The sequence below is a fragment of the Hemicordylus capensis genome, chromosome 1 (assembly GCF_027244095.1).
Source record: "Hemicordylus capensis ecotype Gifberg chromosome 1, rHemCap1.1.pri, whole genome shotgun sequence".
Lineage (NCBI taxonomy): Eukaryota > Metazoa > Chordata > Lepidosauria > Squamata > Cordylidae > Hemicordylus > Hemicordylus capensis.
This window is the reverse complement of record NC_069657.1, coordinates 348,114,600-348,135,515: the sequence shown is the minus strand read 5'-3', so window position 1 is coordinate 348,135,515 and position 20,916 is coordinate 348,114,600. Positions and strand designations below refer to the sequence as shown.

At 44.0% G+C, this 20,916-nt stretch overlaps 1 protein-coding gene across 1 annotated transcript in view; it reads right to left on the bottom strand.

The window, feature by feature from the left end:
* Positions 1-20,916, bottom strand: part of ENPP3 (ectonucleotide pyrophosphatase/phosphodiesterase 3) — a 106,059-nt gene that overhangs the window by 23,650 nt on the left and 61,493 nt on the right. Inside the window, exons 15-20 of the mRNA XM_053281260.1 lie at positions 20,499-20,626; positions 16,306-16,372; positions 15,180-15,267; positions 13,226-13,395; positions 13,085-13,136; positions 8,535-8,689 (exon numbers count right to left, since the gene is read on the bottom strand). Coding sequence (XP_053137235.1) covers positions 8,535-8,689; positions 13,085-13,136; positions 13,226-13,395; positions 15,180-15,267; positions 16,306-16,372; positions 20,499-20,626 — 660 coding nt within the window. The remainder of the gene's footprint in view (positions 1-8,534; positions 8,690-13,084; positions 13,137-13,225; positions 13,396-15,179; positions 15,268-16,305; positions 16,373-20,498; positions 20,627-20,916) is intronic.

Sequence of the window (20,916 nt, the reverse complement as noted above, 5' to 3'; positions counted from 1 at the left end):
TGCGTATGTGCAATTTGTGTGGCTAGGTCATGACCCAAAATGGCCCCCAAATGGGCCAAACCGATCTCTGGGGAGGCCAGTAGGGGAGGAGGAACTGCTGGGGACACCCCCCCACACACACACACACAGCCGCAGCAGTACTCCCCGGGGCCATGGAAGCCCTCAGAGGTGGTAAGGCTGCCTTTTAAAAAAAAACAACAACACCCAAACCAGCCCGAGAAGTCTGGCTCGACCTTGAGCCAAATCAGGCCCGGTCCGGCTCAAGGGCAAGCCCTTGAACTGGGCTATTTCAACCACAAGTTGGCTCACACATCCCTAGACTGTATGCGTGGTAAACCTAACCAGGAGCTGCCACGGCTCCATGCACCCCCCGCTGCCAGTGCCAGCCTCCCAAATGGCCAGCCGCGATGTGGCCCTTTTCGGGCCTCTATGCATCTGTGCACAAATGTTGCCTTTCAATTGAAAAATCCCGTTGTGTGTGCCAGCAGAACTGAGCTTGGGGAGGAGAGAGATCCCTGCCTTGGAGCAGAAGGAAGGACGGCTTTGATCCAGTAGGAGCTTCCCCCCATCTTGGTTTGGAGACTCCTCCTGGATCGCAGCCATCCTTCCTTCTACTCCAAGGCAGGGATCTCTCTGCTTCCCCAGCTTGGCTCTGCCTGTTGATGGACGCTCACACTGTTGATGGACCTGCACTATGTTTTAAGTTTGTAAATAGGTACTGGTAAGAGTCAGTCAGAAGCAAAGTGCATAGACTCTTCTATGGAATATTCCTGCTTATTTCTATGCTACCCTCTGTTTCTCCTGCTTGTTTTTCTTGCTGCTTGAGCAAGAAAAGCAAGTGAGAGAAAAGGAGTTGCATTCGCTCTGTGTCCCCTTTTTAATCTCCCCCATCTGCTTCACTAACCCCTTTTTTGGTTCCCATATATTGATACGCCATCAAGTCTTCTAATCCTCTTTCAAAGCCATCTAAGGGCCAAATTCCATGTGCCATAAACATGTTTTTTTTTAAAGGTGCTCGTACTGTGGAAGTGGACCAGAAGTGATCCTTGTTTCTTTAAAAGTCAGTCAAAGGGGGGCCAATCAAGGCTAGGAGTGTTGCATGCAGTGATGGGGGCTTAGTTCTTTCCCCGGGGCTGCCCCACCCCAAATTGCTCCCTAAACAGCAATTTACCCCTAATGCTGTGATTTGCTGCAAATTGCAACTTTGGAAGACATTGCTGTGTGGGGGGAGGAATGATTTTCTGGGCAAAAGTAGCACAAGGAGGAAGTACTGCCCTCCTCACCACCACCACCCCAGCATGGAATGCCACACTCCCAGCCCACATCAGGGTCCTATTCAGCTTATTTTACAGAGAAAAGTACCACTCCTAGTCCATTTCTGGGTTGAGCACATTTTCTAAAGACACTTTTAATGTAGTTTGGCCCTAAGTTGGAAGTCATCACCACAACTTGTTTGTTGATGTCTGAGTGGCGGTCTAGAGAGCACTGATTGGTCTTTGGCATTTTATCCTCTGGCATCTTTCATTTCTTGCCAATGGTGTAGTAGTCCCCCTGCTGACTGAAAAATCTAAGTGCATGAGGCACAGCAGCACAAATTTATCTGGCTCAGGCAGTCTCATTTTGTGATTAACACTTTCGTTCCCACCTTTGCTGCAGTGACTGAAGTTCAGCTCTGGGAATTTCCCTTGCAGTGATATCTAGGAGAATCAAATTATGGCACCCAGCTTGATTTAGTAGAAAGATTATTGGATTTTGATCTGGAGGATTCTGATTCAAGCCCCACTTGGCCATGCATCCCCATTGGGGCCACCTTGGCTGCCAATAATTTACTCTCTGACTGTCTGATTTCACATGTGCCACTTGTAGTGTTTTGCTGTCTCTCCCATTACTGGTGTTCTGGAAAAAGTCAGCTATGCAGTTGGAAATGTATCAAGTTAGCAAATTAGTTAGAACATAAGAACAGCCCTGCTGGATCAGGCCCAAGGCCTATCTAGTCCAGCATCCTGTTTCACACAGTGGCCCACCAGATCCCTCTGGGGAGAGGCACAGGCAAGAGGTATGTGCATGCCCTCTCTCCTGCTGTTGCTCCCCTGCAACTGGTATTGAGAGGCATCGTGCCTCTGATGGACAGGGAGAAGAGTGGATTTATAACCATTCCAACCTTCCTACTATGTTTGTGTCACTTCTGAATAAAAGTATCCTATCCAAAACATGTTTTTAATTCCTCCAACCAACACAATTTTTCCACAGAGCTGTTCACTTTTCAGACATGGCTTTTTCCTCCTTATCTGGAAGTGTCTCTTGAATCACTATTAACTTATTTTAACAAGTTTTAAAAATGTGTCTTCGAGGGAAGACAGCCGCTCCCTGAACCAACTGGCTGGTGCGGCTTGTTTGCCCCAGCCCCCTTTAAGGAGCACGGATGCCTGGGAGCCTTGTGATCCCCCCCTCCCCGGTGCTCCTGGGGCGAGGCCCACAAGCGGCACAGAGAGCGTGCGCCTATTCAGTCCGTCTCTCGAGGGCAAGTTCCAGAAAAGCAAAGCAGAGCTCAGAAGCTGCCACCTTGCTCTGGTGCTGGTTTTGCCTCTCAAGGGTATTCTACACACACACACACACACACACACACACACACACACACACACTGTAGTGACTGTAACATAAATACAACGTAATAAAGGCAAATGGGTACTTCATTTCCGTCCATGCCTGCGAGCATGTAGCTGGAAAGTGACTCATTAAAGTCGTTCAGGAGCCTCTGTCAACATACTTATGTCATAAGGAACTGATTTGGCTATCTAGACATGTTCAACTAGTTCTGGCATTTCCAAAACTGCCAGTCTTATGTGCAGCTTCTGGGGTATTTAGAGGGTAGCAATCTGTGTATCTGCCTTCCAACACATCTCCAAGCTGTTTTTAAAAAGAATTTTTTTTAAAAAAAGATCAGAGTGTACCCCTGCTAACTTGGCAAAGAGGCACCTTTTACCGTGGTGATTCTCTTTATATAGCAGGGGGAGAGTAACTGGCCCTATCCACCCCCAGCACAGTACCTCCAGTGACTGTTGCTGGTGTCTATCTTATATTTTGGTTTAGAATGTGAGCCCTTTGGGGACAGGGAGCCATCTTATTTATTTATTATTTCTCTGAGTAAACCGCCCTGAGCCATTTTTGGAAGGGCAGTATAGAAATCAAAATAATAATAATAATACCCATGCACCATCACCAAAGCACATCATGACATTTTAATTTTTAAATAAAGAAACAGAACAGTGGTCAACATAATGTTTCTTTTTAGATTGTGAGCTCTTTGGGAACAGGTAGCCATCTTATTTATTTATTAATTCTCTGTGTAAACCACCCTGACCCATTTTTGGAAGGGCGGTATAGAAACTGAATTAATAATAATAATAATAATAATAATAATAATAATAATAATAATGGCACTACCTTGGCGTGGTTGTGGGGCTTGCGTGCTCTGAGGAAGGTGAGAGCTATGCCAGAGGTCCAACCATACTGGACAGGTCTCACCAGAGGAGCCAGACAAAGAGTGCCTCTCCCATCAACAATATGGTGAGACGTAACTTTAATAAATCTATACCGGATCGGTCGTCGCCCGGGTCAACAAGGACCGCGCCAGGTACTGGAGTCCCTGGACATCTGGTGGCAAGTGGGCAACAGGACTCAGGATCTTCAGTTGAGCAACCAGGGCTGAAGACAACAAAGTTACTGGAAGAAACGTCGCTTAACCGAAAAAAATATACGAAAAATGCCAACAAGGAAATAATGATCTGCTATTACAAGTCTAGTCCAACTAGAAGAGGTTATTTAAAAAGAATGTACCAAATTTGGAAAGCGAAGCATCCAGATACAGAAATAACAGAACAAAGGCTAGCAGACGAGAGAAGGTTCATAATAAGAAATAAAGTATTCACAGGAGTCGAGCTGGAAGAACTGCAAAGAGCAACACAGGCTCAAGATATGGAAGAAGAATTACCACCAACTGAAGCAGTTGCTCAGGCATAGGTGGAGGAGGTGTTGGAAATAGAGGATACCACTGTTGCTGAACTGTTTCAAAATAAAAACCAGGCAACCTCCCCTTTGCCTTCACCTCTAAAACCCGAATGCCATTTAACAGAAAAGCAACAAGAACTAAAGCAAAAAATAACTGAGCACATGAACCAAACAACCACCAGGGTTCGACTTCCAGCTCTAAAAACAGTTGCCAAAAAACAACTTGCTCAGAATCTCCAATTCCAGTCGAATCAGAGACGTTTCTACCAAAGCATAGAAGGAGAAACTGCAAGAAACATAGAAACACCAAATAAAGAAGAAACAGTGCAATTCTGGGGGAAATTATGGGACAATCCAAAAGATTATAATCAAAAAGCAGGCTGGATGAAAGAGGTCAAAAATGTAACCAACAAATGCAAGATCTAATAATAACACCAGAATTAATAAGTGAAAGAGCAAAGAAAATTAAAAATTGGACTGCTCCAGGCGACGATGAACTGCATGGCTTTTGGCTTAAATGCCTAACAAGCCTTCATAAACAACTATTAAAACAGTTCAATCACATTTTGCAAGGAGGTGATATTGAACAATGGCTAACAACTGGGAAAACCCATCTCATAATGAAAGACCCAGCAAAAGGTGTGGTTCCAAGTAATTATAGACCGATAACCTGCCTGCCAACCATGTTCAAATTATTAACTGGAATAATAGCAGATGAAGTAATGCAACTCTTATTAACTAATAAGCAGCTTCCAGTTGAACAGAAAGGAAATTGCCCGAACACCAGAGGCACAAAAGACCAGCTGCTGATTGACAAAATGATTTTAGAAAATTCAAGAGAAGAAAAACAAATCTAAGTGTTGCATGGATTGACTACAAGAAAGCCTTTGACTCATTGCCTCACACATGGATACTAAAATGTTTAGAAACAAATGGTGTCAGCAAAAACATTCAGATATATATATAAAAAAAGCAATGAGCATGTGGAATACACAGTTAACAATCAATGGCGAGACACTTGGACAGGTTAGCATTAGAAGAGGTATTTTCCAAGGGGACTCACTATCCCCTCTGTTGTTTGTAATCGCCATGACCCCACTTTCACAAATGCTAAACAAAACAGGCCTCGGATACCAAACATCTAAAACTTCAAGTCAAATCAACCATCTGCTGTACATGGACGATCTGAAGTTATATGGAAAGTCCCAGTCAGAAATCGAATCACTGCTAAACACTGTCCGTATATTCAGTAGCGATTTAGCAATGGAGTTTGGACTAGACAAGTGTGCTGCATTAATAATGAAAAGAGGAAAACAAGAAAAACAGAAGGAATAGAACTGCCCAATGGAAGCAAGATCAAGAACCTGGAAGAGAAAGAATATTACAAATACCTGCGCATTCTCCAGGCTGATAACATCACACACACTGAAGTTAAAAGAAAAATGGGAAGTGAATACATCAGGAGAGTTAGAAAAATCCTCAAGTCCAAACTCAATGGCGGGAACACCATACAAGCCATAAACACCTGGGCTATACCTGTTATCAGATACACTGTAGGAATAATAGACTGGACCCAGGCAGAGCTAGAGACGCTAGATCGTAAGACCAGGAAAATCATGACCATCAATCATGCTCTGCACCCCCGCAGTGATGTCGATAGGCTCTACCTCCCTCGCAGCTGAGGTGGAAGAGGAATGCTGCAAGTCCATCAAACAGTAGAGGAGGAGAAAAGAGGCCTTGAAGAATATATCAAGGACAGTGAAGAAGATGCACTTCAAATGGTCAATAATGCGAAACTATTCAACACCAATGAAACAAAGCAGGCCTACAAGAAAGAACAAGTCAAGAACCGAGCAGAAAAATGGAAAAATAAGCCACTGCATGGTCAATATATGCACAATATAAGTGGAAAATCAGACATCACCAAGATCTGGCAATGGCTTAAGAATGGCAACTTGAAGAAAGAAACAGAGGGTTTAATACTGGCTGCACAAGAACAGGCACTAAGAACAAATGCAATAAGAGCAAAAGTAGAAAAATCCACCACAAACAGCAAGTGCCGCCTTTGTAAAGAAGCAGATGAAACCGTGGACCACCTAATCAGCTGTTGTCAAAAGATCGCACAGACTGACTACAAACAAAGGCATGACAAAGTAGCAGGGATGATACACTGGAACATCTGCAAAAAATACAAGCTACCTGTAGCCAAGAACTGGTGGGACCATAAAATTGAAAAAGTTGTCAAAAATGAAGATGTAAAAAATATTATGGGACTTCCAACTACAAACAGACAAATATCTGCCACACAGTACACCAGATATAACTGTAGTCGAGAAGAAAGAAAAACAAGTCAAAATAATTGACATAGCAATACCAGGGGATAGCAGAATAGAAGAAAAAGAAATAGAAAAAATCACAAAATACAAAGATTTATAAATTGAAATTGAAAGGCTGTGGCAGAAAAAGACCAAAATAATCCCAGTGGTAATTGGCGCCCTGGGTGCAGTTCCAAAACAACTTGAAGAGCACCTCAACACCATAGGGGCCACAGAAATCACCATCAGCCAATTACAAAAAGCAGCTTTACTGGGAACAGCCTATATTCTGCGACGATATCTATAATAATAATAGCAACAACATAGATAAAATTCAGCCATCCCAGGTCCTTGGGAAGGACTCGATGTCTTGATAAAACAAACCAGTCAATAACACCTGTCTGACTGTGTAAAATAATAATAATATGCAGTGTATTGTCGAGGTTGTGAACTGGGCTGGGGCTGTTGCAGACTTGTAAGGCAGCCCTGACATTGCTGAGAATAAGCAGTTACAGAAGGGGAGTGATCACGACCCTTCCCATGATAGATGTGAATCACATGGCCATTTGTTCTAAGTCCTGTTTGTTCTCGAGGCTACATCACAATTCCACAGCAGCCCCAGTGCACTTCACAACATCGCCGGTACCCAGCGCATCATGTCAGCCATTGTAGAATTGAAATTGACAGGAATGCTAAATGTGAGAAGCAGCTGCTGAGGCACAGAGGCATCAGCTGCAGCTTCATCTTGTAGAGGAAGCAGCAGTGGGCAAACTGTATATTAAGGAAATGTGTCTGCCATTACTGATCTTCTCATTTTGGGAACTCCTGATAAGCTGCTGAGGAACCCGTTTCCCTCCTAATATGGCTTGAAACCTACTGCTCTAAACTGTGACCTCTACAAGGTTTGCTTTGCTCAGCTCCAGCAATGAAAAGAATTCATACACAATGTCATTTAGAAAGCCTAACTCCGTGCAGAAACTTCAGTGGAGTAAACAGTACAGAAGCTCTGTGTATATGAAATAGAAACATTGATAAGGAAAATGATTATGTCCATGGCCTAGATTTTAAAAAAATGGGATCATGCATGAGGAATTGGAAAAGACATGTGTCTGCAGCTGAAGTTTCACTTGGTTTTCTTGATGATAACAATCCCTACACTGCCAACAAAACAAATATTTTTACAAGTTTAAAGCGGGGCTTGTTTCTCCAGCAATGGGGATTGCTGCAACAAAAAACATCAACACTCCAGAGTATCTCTCTGGTCCAGGGATCCTCTAAATGCAGACTATGTTCTCTGCCATTGACCTGCAGCCCAAGCCCTAGACTCAGTTCTAAAGACTACAGAGGGACCATTTCTTTGGATTGCCCAAAGGGATTATTACAAATAATCAGTGGAAACAGGGATTTATAATTCTAGTCTCCATATATCATCTCCAACTTTGATTTATAATAGGTTTGCACAACTTGTGATGCACAAATCTGGTCACAGGCCACTAGCCATATTTGGCAGCTCATTAAGGGTTTGATCATTTGCCTTGTTGTTGGCAGCAGCAAGGAGGTGCAGCACAAATGGGGATGGAGGATTTTGAAGCACCTGGCAAACCAAAATGCATGCATGGCTGTGTGAAACATGGTGGAAACACTGTGTGAAACATGGTGGATCACCAATTGTGCAGGCCTGTTGGATAAACTTAGTACCTCTGCTAGTATCTGTCAGCAGCCACCTTGTAAGAGTTCTGAGCTCAGATGATGAATATGCATCTTCTACTTGGCAATCAAAAACAGTTATATTGCCCAATGTTCCTAAAACAACCAGCTTTGCTATGGGATGCTGCCCTTTTATTTTTATTTATTTATTTTATTTATTTATTAACATATTTTTATACCACCCAAAACTTATGTCTCTGGGCAGTTTACAACAAAATAAAAACATTAGTTAACACTAAAATGAACAGTTTAAAACATTACAACAATTTAAAAAATTTTAAAAGAATATTTTAAAACAGCATTAAAACCATTAAAACAATATTAATTAAAAGCCTGGGTGACCAGATGCATCTTTAAAGACTTTTTAAAAAGCTGTCGAGATGGGGAGGCTCTTATTTCACTAGGGAGCGCATTCCAAAGCCTCGGGGCAGCAGTGGAGAAGTCTGCTTTACTGTATTAGCCTGTCATTCTACTACGAAAAGGTAAATATATCTGAAAACTTACTGTTTTGTTGACAGTATATGAGCTCCATAGTGGCATCCAGATGTTCTTGCTGTATCCACTCACATATTTATCCTGGTAAAGGAGGTAATAGGTATTTTGCTTCTGTAGAACTCTGGGTCTACCGTAGGGCAAATTATAAGCCTCAGCCTTCTGCTCTAGAATTTAAACAATAAATTACTGAGTTCCACATTTGTGTGATCATGTTGGGGATGGGCAGACTGCACATGATAGGAAAATTCCTAGAAGGGATGTAATAACTGAATACAATTTGTTAACTAAGTTATTATAAAATAGATGTGTTTATGCACCATCCTTGCTTTTCAATACAATGGAAAGAGTATAATAGTTATAAAGAAGTTCCCATGGATAAGACAAAACCTATCTACTCTATTTATTTATTTAATCCATTTCTATACCGCCCCAAAACGTAAGTTCTCTGGGCAGTTTACAAGAGAATAAAAACAGCCAATAAAAGATTAAAACATTTCAACAATTAAAATTAAAAAGTTAAAACCATTAAAACACAATTAAAGCAATTAAAACAGTATCTAATTAAAAGCCTGGGTGAACAAATGTGTCTTGACTGCCCTTTTAAAAGTTGTAAGAGATGGGGAGGCTCTTATATCAGCAGGAAGTGTGTTCCAAAGCTTCAGGGCAGCAATGGAGAAGACCTGTCCCCAAGTAATCACCAGACGAGCCGGTGGCAACTGCAGAGAAACCTCTCCAGATGGTCTCAATGGGTGGTGTGGTTCATAGTGAAGAAGACGTTCTCTTAAATACCCAGGGCCCAAGCTCTTTAGGGCTTCATAGGTTATAACCAAAACCTTGTACTCTGCTGGGAAACTTACCAGGAGCCAGTGTAGATGTTTTCAGATAGGAGTGATATGGTCGCTCCGAGATAACTCAGAGACCAATCTGGCTGCCGCATTCTGGACTAACTGCAGTTTCCGGGCTATGTACAAAGGAAGTCCCACACAGAGCACATTACAGTAGTCAAGTCTGGAGGTGACCAGCAGATGTAGTACTGTTCTGAGGTCATTTATCTCAAGAAATGGACGCAGCTGGCGTATCAGCCAAAGCTGATAAAAGGCACCTCTGGCACTGCCTCAACCTGGGACACCAGGGACAGTTTTGTGTCCAGAAGCACCCCAGACTGCATATCTGTTCCTTCTGGGGAAGTGTGACCCCATCCAGAACAGACAGATCAAAATCATCTCCTGAGTTCTGACCCCTGCACAATAAGTACCTCCGTCTTATCTGGATTCAGTCTCAGCTTGTTACCTCTCATCCAGCCCATCACTGCCCCCAGTGCTCCCTGAGTCAGCACTTTGTCTTCCTCTCTAGTGATCTGCACCTGCGTGATTTCCACTGAGCCTCACACTTGAGCCGTCTTCTCAAGACAGGTGAAATCCCAGGTTCCTCTCCGTCAGAAATCATGTCTGGCAGCTGTTGTGAATCCTCAGCTCCAGAGTCTGGACTCCCTGCCAACTCCTGTTGCTGTGCCTCTGAGCCCTTACTAGCAGGCGAATCCTCCCGTTCCTGCTCTGACTCTTCTGAGTCAGAAGTCTGAGCCATGACACATACTGATAACACCCTGCACCAAATCTCCTGATGATCTCTCCCAGTGGTTTCATGTAGATGTTAAACAACATCAGAGACAATATGGAGCCTGAGGGATACCATACCGAAGTTCTGTTTTTGAAGAACAACAGTCCCCGAGAGACACCATCTGGAATTTGCCATAGAGGTAAGAGTGGAGCCACTGCAAAGCAGTGCCTCCCACCCACAACCCCCTCAGATGTTCCAGAAGGATACTATGTTCAATAGTATCGAAAGCCGCCAAGAGGTCCAAAAGGACCAACAGAGTCACACTTCCTCTGTCAATTCCCAATTGGAGATCATCCATCAGGCTGACTAAGGCAGTCTTCACTCCATAGCCCACCCGAAAGCCAGTCTGAAACAAGTCTAGATAATCAGTTTCACCCAAGACTGCCTGGAGTTGGGAGGTCACCACCCTCTCAATTACCTTGCCCAGCCACGGAAGGTTAGAGACAGGCCTATAGTTGCTCAACTCTGAGGAATCCAGGGCAGACTTCTTCAGAAGTGGTCTAATAATCCTTAAGACAAGGAAGCATCTTGCCCTCCCTCAGAGAAGCATTTATGATCTCTACCAGGCCTTCTACAACAACCTCCCTGCCAAATAGTATTAGCCATGTCAGGCAAGGGTCAAGAGAGCAGGTGGTAGGCTGCATCGCTCCAAGCAGCTTGTCCACATCCTCACGAGTCACAAACTGAAACTGATCTAGCTTAACCACATAAGAGGAGTCACTGGACACCTCCGATTCAGACACTGCAGTAATTATGGGGTCTAAATCCAAGTCAGCCCAAATACGAGAGATTTTATCCACAAAGAAATCATTAAACACATCACAGCGGGTAATAGATGGTTCCAAATTCTGATTAAAGGGAGGAGGGGCACTCACTAGCCCTCTCACAACCCTGGACAACTCCACTGGATGTAAACTTGCGGATGCAATACAAGCAGAAAAGAATCGCTTCTTTGCCGCCCGTATTGTCAGAGCATAGATCTTCAAATGAGCTCTATGTTGTAATCTGTCAAATTCGAGTCGCGTCTTCCTCCACTTGCGCTCCAGTCATCTACCTCACCACTTCAGCCCCTGTAGTTCTTCCATATACCAAGGGGCCAATTTTGAAGCAGGTCGGAGAGGACGCTTAGGTGCAATCATGTCTACTGCCCTGGTGAGCTTGCTGTTCCAGTTCTCCACCAGAGCATCAACAGGATCACCGGCAGAGCCAACACTAAATCCCTCCAAGGCTTCTTGGAACCCTATTGGATCCAATAACCTTCTTGGGTGAACCATTCTAATGGGCCCCTCCGATAGCAAGGGCTTGCTGTTTTTTCCTCTGACAGTTAATTCATATCCACACCCCAACTTCCCCTGCTTCTGGCTCAGCATTTATAGTTACAAACTGGAAGAGTAGCAAACAGTACCTGTATCAGGGGAGGACAGTGAGGGTAGGGTGGGGTGGGGTGGGGGATCACCTAGTCGTTGTACTGTGCAATGCATGTACACATAATTCTGCATCTTCCTCTTAGCTGAGTGTCAGATCAGAACGGTGGGTTGGAAGGAGGAGAAAAGTGACCCTTTACGGGTCAGAATGCTTTCATGGACTTCACCCCCCCCCAAAGCCACACAGCCATTGAAGTTTGTGAAGCTCTCAAAGCAGGTATGCGTGTAAACCATAGTCCCTGAGCTGTGAAGCCTCTAAGGACCAATGAATCACTTGCCTGTTTTAAATTAGTCCAAGGGTGTTCACCAATACTAACCCCACTATTTCTGAACCCAGACATTTAAAAAAAACACCTCCTGGCCAAAGATCAATCATGGAGGAAGCAAAAAAGTCCTACTTGGCTCCCAATAGGACAATCAGTAACACCCATTCTGCTCCCAGGATGGGAGGGAGGGAGATCGTGAGAGCCTGCCTGTCTGGCTAAGACTGACCCCAGGAGGGAGTTAAAAAAGGGACAATGCTGCATTTTTATTATCTAATCAGGCATTGTCCCCCTCCACCAGGGTTCTGACCTTTAAATAATTAATCAATTGTTGGTTTTCACAGAAACCATTTTAGCACAGGGAACACTAAATATGACTGCTAGCCTTGGGAGAATCTGTGTCCCTTCTAATGTCAATGTACTTCTGTCTTGATCTAAAAATAAGAAGGTACCTTTCCATTAATTTAAGGCTTAGATCAGTAGCCTTCATCTTCTCCAGACCTGGGAAGGGCTTTTAAACCTCAGTCAGAGCTCAACCTTTTTCTTCTTCCCTCTTCCTTGCCCATCTTTCTCCTTCTCTCAAAAAATCCTCAAGAAAAAAAGAATGGTGATGATGCCACTTGTGCAACCCCAGTTTAGATGTAGCCATGGTTTGGGGCCATATGTGAGCCCCAACCCACTTGTAGGCAGACCAATGGTTTAGATCCAGTGGTGAAAGTAGACCATAATGATTTGACATTGTTCCTGTTCATGACAACTTCCTCTCTTCAATGTTACCCATTTGGAGCCTGTAGCAACTACCACATCATCTCTTCACCCCATTAAAGAAAGGTTTGAGAGAAAACTTGGTAAAGGGCATATATGCAACTCAGCATGGGGTGCCTCAGAAAGGGGGCAGGGAGGCCCCTTCACCACTGCTTTGGCATGTACCGCCCTTAGCCAATCAACATTGCATTGGCCTACCATTTCTCTTTTTCCCCCTCAGTCTGTTGCTTCACTCATATATTCCACTCTCTGTAGTCCACCCTACCTGGTGCCATCAATCTAAGGAGATTAGGACAAAGTTTCTCCCAGGCCCTAATGCCTGCTTTCCCCCCACCGCATCTCATGCTGAATCATAAATGAACAGCAGCAAAACATTGCAGAGGTAAAAACAAATCACACATTTGCCACTGTTTGGACATGGCAGTTCTTCACACCCTGGGTAACTTCACTGAAACTACTGCTACTCATACATATCATTTCCTATACTCACTTGCTTCACCACTGAGGTTCAATCTTTTATTCACCGTTTCTAAGTCAGTTATCTGCAACAAACAAACAAAAAGCAGGAGAATCATCAGGCATAAATAGACTAGTTCCAATTAAAAATGAGTATCTGTAGGTCAGGACTTACTGAGCCGCAAACACATCCTGAAGCATTTATGGAAGAAGAGGGGCTGAAGGAAGAGGGAGAGGGAGATGACTCCTCCTTAGCAAAGGATGGCTTGTAGAAAGGAGCTTTCAGAAGGTGATTTAAGCTGCCATGTGTTCCATTGTTTGGTGCTGGCTGAATCTGAAGTAAATCTGTTAAAGGGAAAATAGCTGTCTTTCACTGTGCACGTATACTTTGATTTAGTCTGATCTGTCTCTGTCCAAGAATTCATTTGAGCCAGAGCTCAGACCCAGATTTGGGGAAGGGCAGAAGCACATGCTTTGCATGCAGAAGGCCCCAGGTTCAATCCTTGATCTGGGAAAGATCCCCTTCTGAAACTCTGGAGAAATGCTCATAGTCAGTGTAGACAACGTTGAACTAGATGGACCAATGTTCATGTAAATGTAGCTATAAATGAAACTGCCTAAGCATTTCCTGCTGAAAGGTTAGTATTCCCCAACCCCACACGAGCACCATTGCCAGATTCTGTTAATCTTGTTCTTTACAAGGAAATATAAGGGGATAGAATAGCATGTACTTATGATATGTATGATGATCAGATACATATGCTACTAGAGCAGTGTGATCCCAAGATTGGATCTTAACCCTTTACTATGGTAGAGTTTGATGGGAAACAAGGACATGGAGTGGGGTGAATCATGTAGAAAATACTGTTTGTTTATGTATTTCATACCACCTAATAATTGTTTCCCTCTAGGCAGTTTACAAAATTAAACAAACCATTAAAATATCAATCAAAACCGTCAATTAAGCAATTTAAAACCAATAAAACAAAGTAACCATGACAATGACCTTTTCCCTTGATGGTCAGCTGTGTGATGGAAATAAGCTGTATCTTTTAAAATTTGCTTAACAGCCTCCAATTTGGAAGGCTTAAAACCACATTTCAGAACAGCTTGCTGCCTCAGGCTCAGACATGTTTATCTGTGTGTGGACACTTATTTAATTACCCTGTACAAAAGGAGTATGTCATCTTGGCAGAGATTGTCCAGACTTCCCCACTATATCACCATTTGCTTCTGCTCACACTCCTTCTCGATCCCAGCTTCAAATGTCCCCTTTCTCCCTGCTTACAGGGGGCAGGAAATGGAGCCACAGTGAGTCCATACTTCCTGTTGCTCCATTTCCTACCTTCTGCAGGCAGGGAGAGTGTTGAAGTTTGAGCTGAGAGAGGGACAAGGAGGAGCATGAACTGGGGCAGTGGGAGCATGGGAGAACTGCAAGCTCTCAACACCACTGCCTACAGTCCACCACCTAAGATGACTGCCTCACCAGGGCTCATAAAGGTGCAGGGCCAGCTCACTTTTATGAGTTGGCCCTGAACCCTGTGTAGATGCCTTCATCCAAACAATACTAAGTGGCATGGGATCCAGCCATGAGTAAGTGGCAACTAAACTGCACCAGTAATGTGTGGATCGGACCTGTGTTACAGGTTGTGTTGCATCAGAAGCACACATCACACACTCTAGTTTTGGCCATGTCACTTCAGGGTACAACTGGAACTGGTGCTCACAAGCATCAGCTGTGGACATTTCTCCCTACCCCAATTTTTGGCTCCCTAAGCCTGAATCCCCCATATCATGAATAAGGTGCAACTATTTTCTCTACACTTACACACTCAAAGAAAGATTGCTGGAAAGCACTTTCAGAATGCACTTCTCTCACTTCTGAGGAACCTCAGTTTGCAGGGCACAGATTCCACAGCAGGCAGCATGGATTCTTAATTTGCCATGCACCCCCCCAGCCTCCAGATCGCCATGCCACTCACCACAGCAGTAACCATGTGGGCATGCAAGTGGTGCGACAATGGGCTGTCATGTGGGGGAAGGTAAGTATGGTCCTGCCTTCCCCACAGCCTATCCAACCCTAGAGAGTATAGTCATGAGAATGGCCTTAATATCTAGTTTATACTTACCACACATTAAATTGTAAACTTCAATGTTTTCAAAAGGCTTCACCTCCGTTTTTTCTTTAAATCCTGGCCCATGTGCTACAAAGATGGCCTGGATCATCATTATAAAAACAACAACAACAACTGTGTTACTTTGTGGCTTTCAATGTCTAAAACACTAAAAAAAAGTATTCTATTTATATAATAAACCAGTTCAGTAAAATTTTTAATTCAAGCCAAATGTGGAGGAAATGACTAGCGATTATAGATTTGAGACATCCATGTTCTAGAAAATATTCTAGAAAAAAAACCAGTGGTTGATGTGATGTGCAGTGTTAACATTACCATAATGCTCCATCCTGGGACTGATGCTGTTCAGAACCAGTGGTTGTGTAAGCAGTGCTACCACAGTTTCCCCCATTGTGGCGAGTGGGGACAATTGTGGTAGCACAGCTTGTACATCTGCTGGTTCTGAACAGCGTCGGGGGTGCTAACAAGTCTGCTGCAGGCATGGGGTGGCACATTACAGCAGCGTAACACTGCTCATCATTTCAGACCACAAAGCATAGTCCATCTCAGACTATTTTTGGTACATATGCAACATAGGTCTCATTAGTAACAGCAGGAGGGAGGGCATGCCCTCAACTCCTGCCTGTAGGCTTCCAGCGGCATCTGGTGGGCCGCTGTGTGAAACAGGATGCTGGACTAGAGGGGCCTTGGGCCTGAACCCAGCAGGGCTGTTCTTTATGTTCTTATTATTTAATGTTAGCTCTGAACAGTTCCTTTTTCCTACAAAGATTTCTCACAACACACTTGTGTCACAATTTGGTTGTGGAGCTGCTCAGTACTCCCTGACCCATATAATGTGGACCTTGCAAGAGGTCTGCTCAGTTGTGTGCTAAGTGTATAACCATACAGTAGGACAGGGGTTCACAACCAGTGGTACTCCAGATGTTGCTGAACTCTAACTGACATAATCCCCAGCCACAGTAAATTGGAGCTGGGGATGATGGGTGTTGTAGTTTAGCAATATTGGACTACCACCAGTTGGGAACTCTGCATAGGACATGAGAGGCAGTTTGGATGATTTCTGGGGAACAATTGTTTCAAAAGTGAATATCCTCCCCGCCCGCCGGAGGGGGGATCTTACCTCCATACTTTTGAATTCATTGTCATAGCCATGGTTACCACCACCACAGAAGCTGTAACTTTTAAACCTAAAAACAGAAATGTATTGAATTAATATATAACACTCAACAAAAAATAGAGTTGTCTTACTGTCTTTTTATGGATCATGGATTGCTAATTCCCATAATGCATATCTTCTCTGGCATCTGTCCTCTTTCTCCCGGGATTTCTCCCCCCTGTTCTTTAGTGACATGCATTGCTCCCACACCCAAAGGTATGAGGCAAATAAAACACAACAACCAACTGGAAGAAAGGGCCACAACATTATCAATGAAATACATGAACTATTTTTTAAAGAACTCCACCCCCTGCGTGTGGGCCTAAACTAAGATGGGGGTCAGACTTTCTTAACCCATTCTCCCCTAGGTTTTTTTGGGCAACACACCCTGGCTCAGAGCCTAGAATCAGTGCAATGCTGATTCCTGCTCCTTCCATGGACTTCACACACTTCAGAACCCTTTCATGGACTTCACACACACCTCAAAGCCACACAGCCATTGAGGTTTGTGAAGCCCTCAAAGCAGGTAGGAGTGTAAACCATAGTCCCTGAGCTGTGAAGCCTCTGAGGACCAATACTAACCCCACTATTTCTGAACCCAGACAGCAAAAAGAAAAAAGAAAGAAAGGAAAAGGAAAAGGGGGAAAAAGAAAACACCTCCTGGCCAAAGATCAGTCAGGGAGGAAGCAAAAAAGTCCTACTTGGGCCCCAATAGGACAATCAGCAATGCCCATTCTGCTCCCAGGATGAGAGGGAGGGAGAGTGTGAGAGCCTGCCTGTCTGGCAAAGACTGACCCCAGGAGGGAGCGCATCAGTCCAATGGCTGCCTAAGCCCAAGCCCCTCCCAGAGCTCAACCAATCAGATAAACTTCATGCTTTCTCAATTTGGGGTGAAGCAAAAACACCACCCCATGAACAAGGCTGGTGAGTGGCCACATTCTGACAGATATTCCCCCAGACTCCCGAATTATCTTAAGGTTAAACTTGTTTTAATGCTGTTGCATAGAGCTGGGAACTTAGGTGGGGAGGTAATCCTACAGAAAACTAGGTTTCAATAGAACCAGGGGTCATCCCATGAAATTGATTGCCAGGAAATTTAGGACCAACAAATGGAAGTACTTTTTCACACAACGGATTATCAACTTGTGGAATTCTCTGCCACAAGATGTGGTGACAGCCAACAACCTGGATGGCTTTAAGAGGGGTTTGGATAACTTCATGGAAAAGAGGTCTACCAGTCTGAGGGCTATAGGCCACCTCCATCCTCAGAGGCAGGATGCTTCTGAATACCAGTTGCAAGGGAGTAACAGCAGGAGAGAGGACATGCCGTCAACTCCTGCCTGTGGCCTCCAGCAGCATCTGGTGGGCCACTGTGTGAAACAGGATGCTGGACTAGATGGGCCTTGGGCCTGGTCCAGCAGGGCTGTTCTGAGGTTCTGAGGTTCTTTCTCTCCTTTTAACACCCTGCAATGAGTATCAAAAGCCAGCTATACAGACAGTACAGTTCAAAGTGTCCCGTACTGGTCCCTCTCATACTTCTGGACTTGCAGGAATGAGCTGAAGCACCCATGATTGAATGGCAGAAAATGAATGCACTAAATCAATGCTGCTGATTACAGAAATTAGAGTCTTTGGACACATTCCTAAATAAAAGAAAAAATAACAGCACTTAGGCCATTCATATGTTAGGGAAGTGCTGCTGTTTAGAGTGGCTTCACACTTAATGCAACACACTTAATGCAAGTGTTTTTGTGGTGGTGGCGGTGGCAGTGGGTGTATCAGTGTTACTGCAGGGTTTCCTGAGACAAACCATAAAGTGACACACATCCTTAATATATACTCATGCACATACGTTGGGGAGCCATAGACTGAGGACTTTTAGGCACATGCATACAGGTGCTTAAGAAGGAACACCTGCCATTCACACTTTGAGGTCATTCACACATTCAAAAGCTGTGTTCTACCTGGGTTTGGGAGCTGTGTATGCTCCCATTTTTCAGTTATGTGGAAGCAAGGTAGGAGGAAAACCTGGGCAATTTCCTTGCAGCATGGAACTGCTCATAGGCTTCTTGGAATATATCCAGTAAAGACTGTGTAAATCGCTACTCTTTAATAAAGGAGTATACATATTTTAGAACTGGCTGCTTTTCAAATCATCGTTATATTCTTGCCTTTGAGAATCAAAGAAATTGCACAATATTTTGACTAATAAAGACTTCATTTGCCTGGAAATTTTAACTTACTCACTTTTAGCTTATTCATCTGGGAAACACAGAGCTGACAGACTAACATAATGAGGCAAATCTCACGATCAGTGAGACTCGCCAGAAGGGGCTTTGCAGGGAGAGCTGGCTTAGCCTGCTCTCCCCTTAGATGATCAAGCTGACAGCCCTGGGTGACCGGATCGGCCACCCACACAACTACTGGCTTCATCACGGAGCCAGCGGAGGCTGCGGGGATTGGGGGCCGTGTGGCCCCCGGAAGTTCCAGGATGCCCCGCGCAAGCCTGGCCGGCCGGGGGTCTCATCATGTGTTGCCGTAGCACAGAGTCGTGCCGTGGCAATGCACGATTTAAAAAACGGGGTTAGTGGAGCACTCGCTTTAAACTTACCCATTGAAGGGGAAGGGTATTTGAGGGGGTTACCCGCTTTGGGGAAACTGGGCTCGCCTGCCTCTGGTCTATGCCTAGATGAGTTTAAACACATGGATCTGCCATTTAGGCAAGTCTGCTAAGAACCAAAGAGGAGCAACCTCTCCAGAGAGTTCTTCAGACCTATATTCCTCATCTAGCTGTGCTCCATTTACCAAGCAGGCAGCTGTAGCCTGACAACTCTTTAGCAACTCTTTTCAAGAAGACTACAGAAGGAGATGATTTGGCTAAAATTATGAGAGGGAATCAGGGGGAATGGTCTCCATCATTTAAGCATTGTACCCTAGACCAAAATTGAGGGAAATGTTCTAGGAGAGAAAAATGGGCATTTGTGTGCTTAATAAAGTTTGACAATGGTGACAAAGGAGACTCCTTTGACACCTAACAAAACACAAAGTTCAGACAAGATGTGAAAAAGGCTCCTGGATTGCAGACCAAGATGATTCATTGCAGACCACGGTGATTTATTTTCCAGTGCAGGCAATTGGAGGCATTACAAGATTATGAAATAAGGCCATACAAATCGCCTTGCTGAATCAGGCCCAAGATTCCTCTTTCAGCATCAGCTAGCCAGAGCCTTTGGTGTGAAAGTGATTGTGGCCTTCCCTTGTTGTTTGTTTCCAGCACTTGTTACTGAGCAGTGTTCCCTCTAACACGGATTCCAAGATGTTGTTGACTACAACACCCAGAATCCCCATCTGGAATGGCTTTTGCTTGGGGATTATGGGAGTTGTAGTCAACAACATCTGGGAATCCCTGTTAGAGGGAACACTGGTACTGAGAGGTATACTGTCTCCTTTCATAAAACTGCCTGCAGTGAGTCCTGACAAAGGCACATCATAATTCATCTGTAAAGAAGCATTATCACAATTTCCATAACTCACATTTGCAGTATCATTTCTATAATTCAGAGAGTACGTCTATGGGCATCCTTTATTTGATTTGGCTGCCCTTCCTATTTCCATTCTCAGAAAAGCTAAGGTGGAAAGTCTTAACACTGACATTTGTTTTCCCTACCCAGCACCTCCCTTTTTCACTGAATACCAGGAAAGCTGATTTCCAGCATCCTACAGGAATAGTTCATAGCCACATGAGAGCAGACATAACACAAATGCATTATGCAGTTTGATTTGTAGAACAATAACAGGTTTATTAAGTGGTCCACCAAGACTCCATGAATACAAAACATTTGAGAATTTCTGGCTTTAAAAAAAAATGTTCCCTTGGCTCAGAATGTTCAGTCCAATCTGATCTTCAACTTAGACTATGAAGCTGGCTATATTTTCTCTCCTCGTGGATTCCAAAAGCAACATGCTGATCCATCACATGGTTCTATGATCTCATCTTATTTTTTTAAGAAACACAAACTGATGAGCTTTTCAGCTCAAAGTCAATTCTATCCTTTTGAAGATAAAATATACCCTAAAATATGCCAGCTAAGTGGGCCATCTCACCCTGCCTGACAGTAAGGCCAGCTCTGAATGCAAGTTTATCACCAGGAACATACCTCACAGCCAACCACTGTCGATCCACCATAAGATGAACTCTGTCAATACGAATGTTGTTAACATAATGGAGTCGCTTTGGTAAGTTTGGAGTCAAGTAGGCTTTGAAGTGCTGATTTGGCTTCCGGCACTGAAAATGGCAAAGTGAACTTGTGAGATTTGTATAGCACAGAATATAAACACTAATATCCAAACATACAAGCTGCAAGGATCTCAAAAGCCCTTGGTTCTTTGTGAAATATCTATATCCTTGGAAAGCTGGGTGGTATTAATGGACATATAAACTAGGGCTGTGCAATTCGATTCGCTCATGAATCAATTCAGGTCAGATTGAGGGTGATTTGGTTATTCTACCCCAAATCAAATCACCCTGAAAACAAAGGGCCAGATTCAGGGTAGAACAGAATCACCCCCGATTTG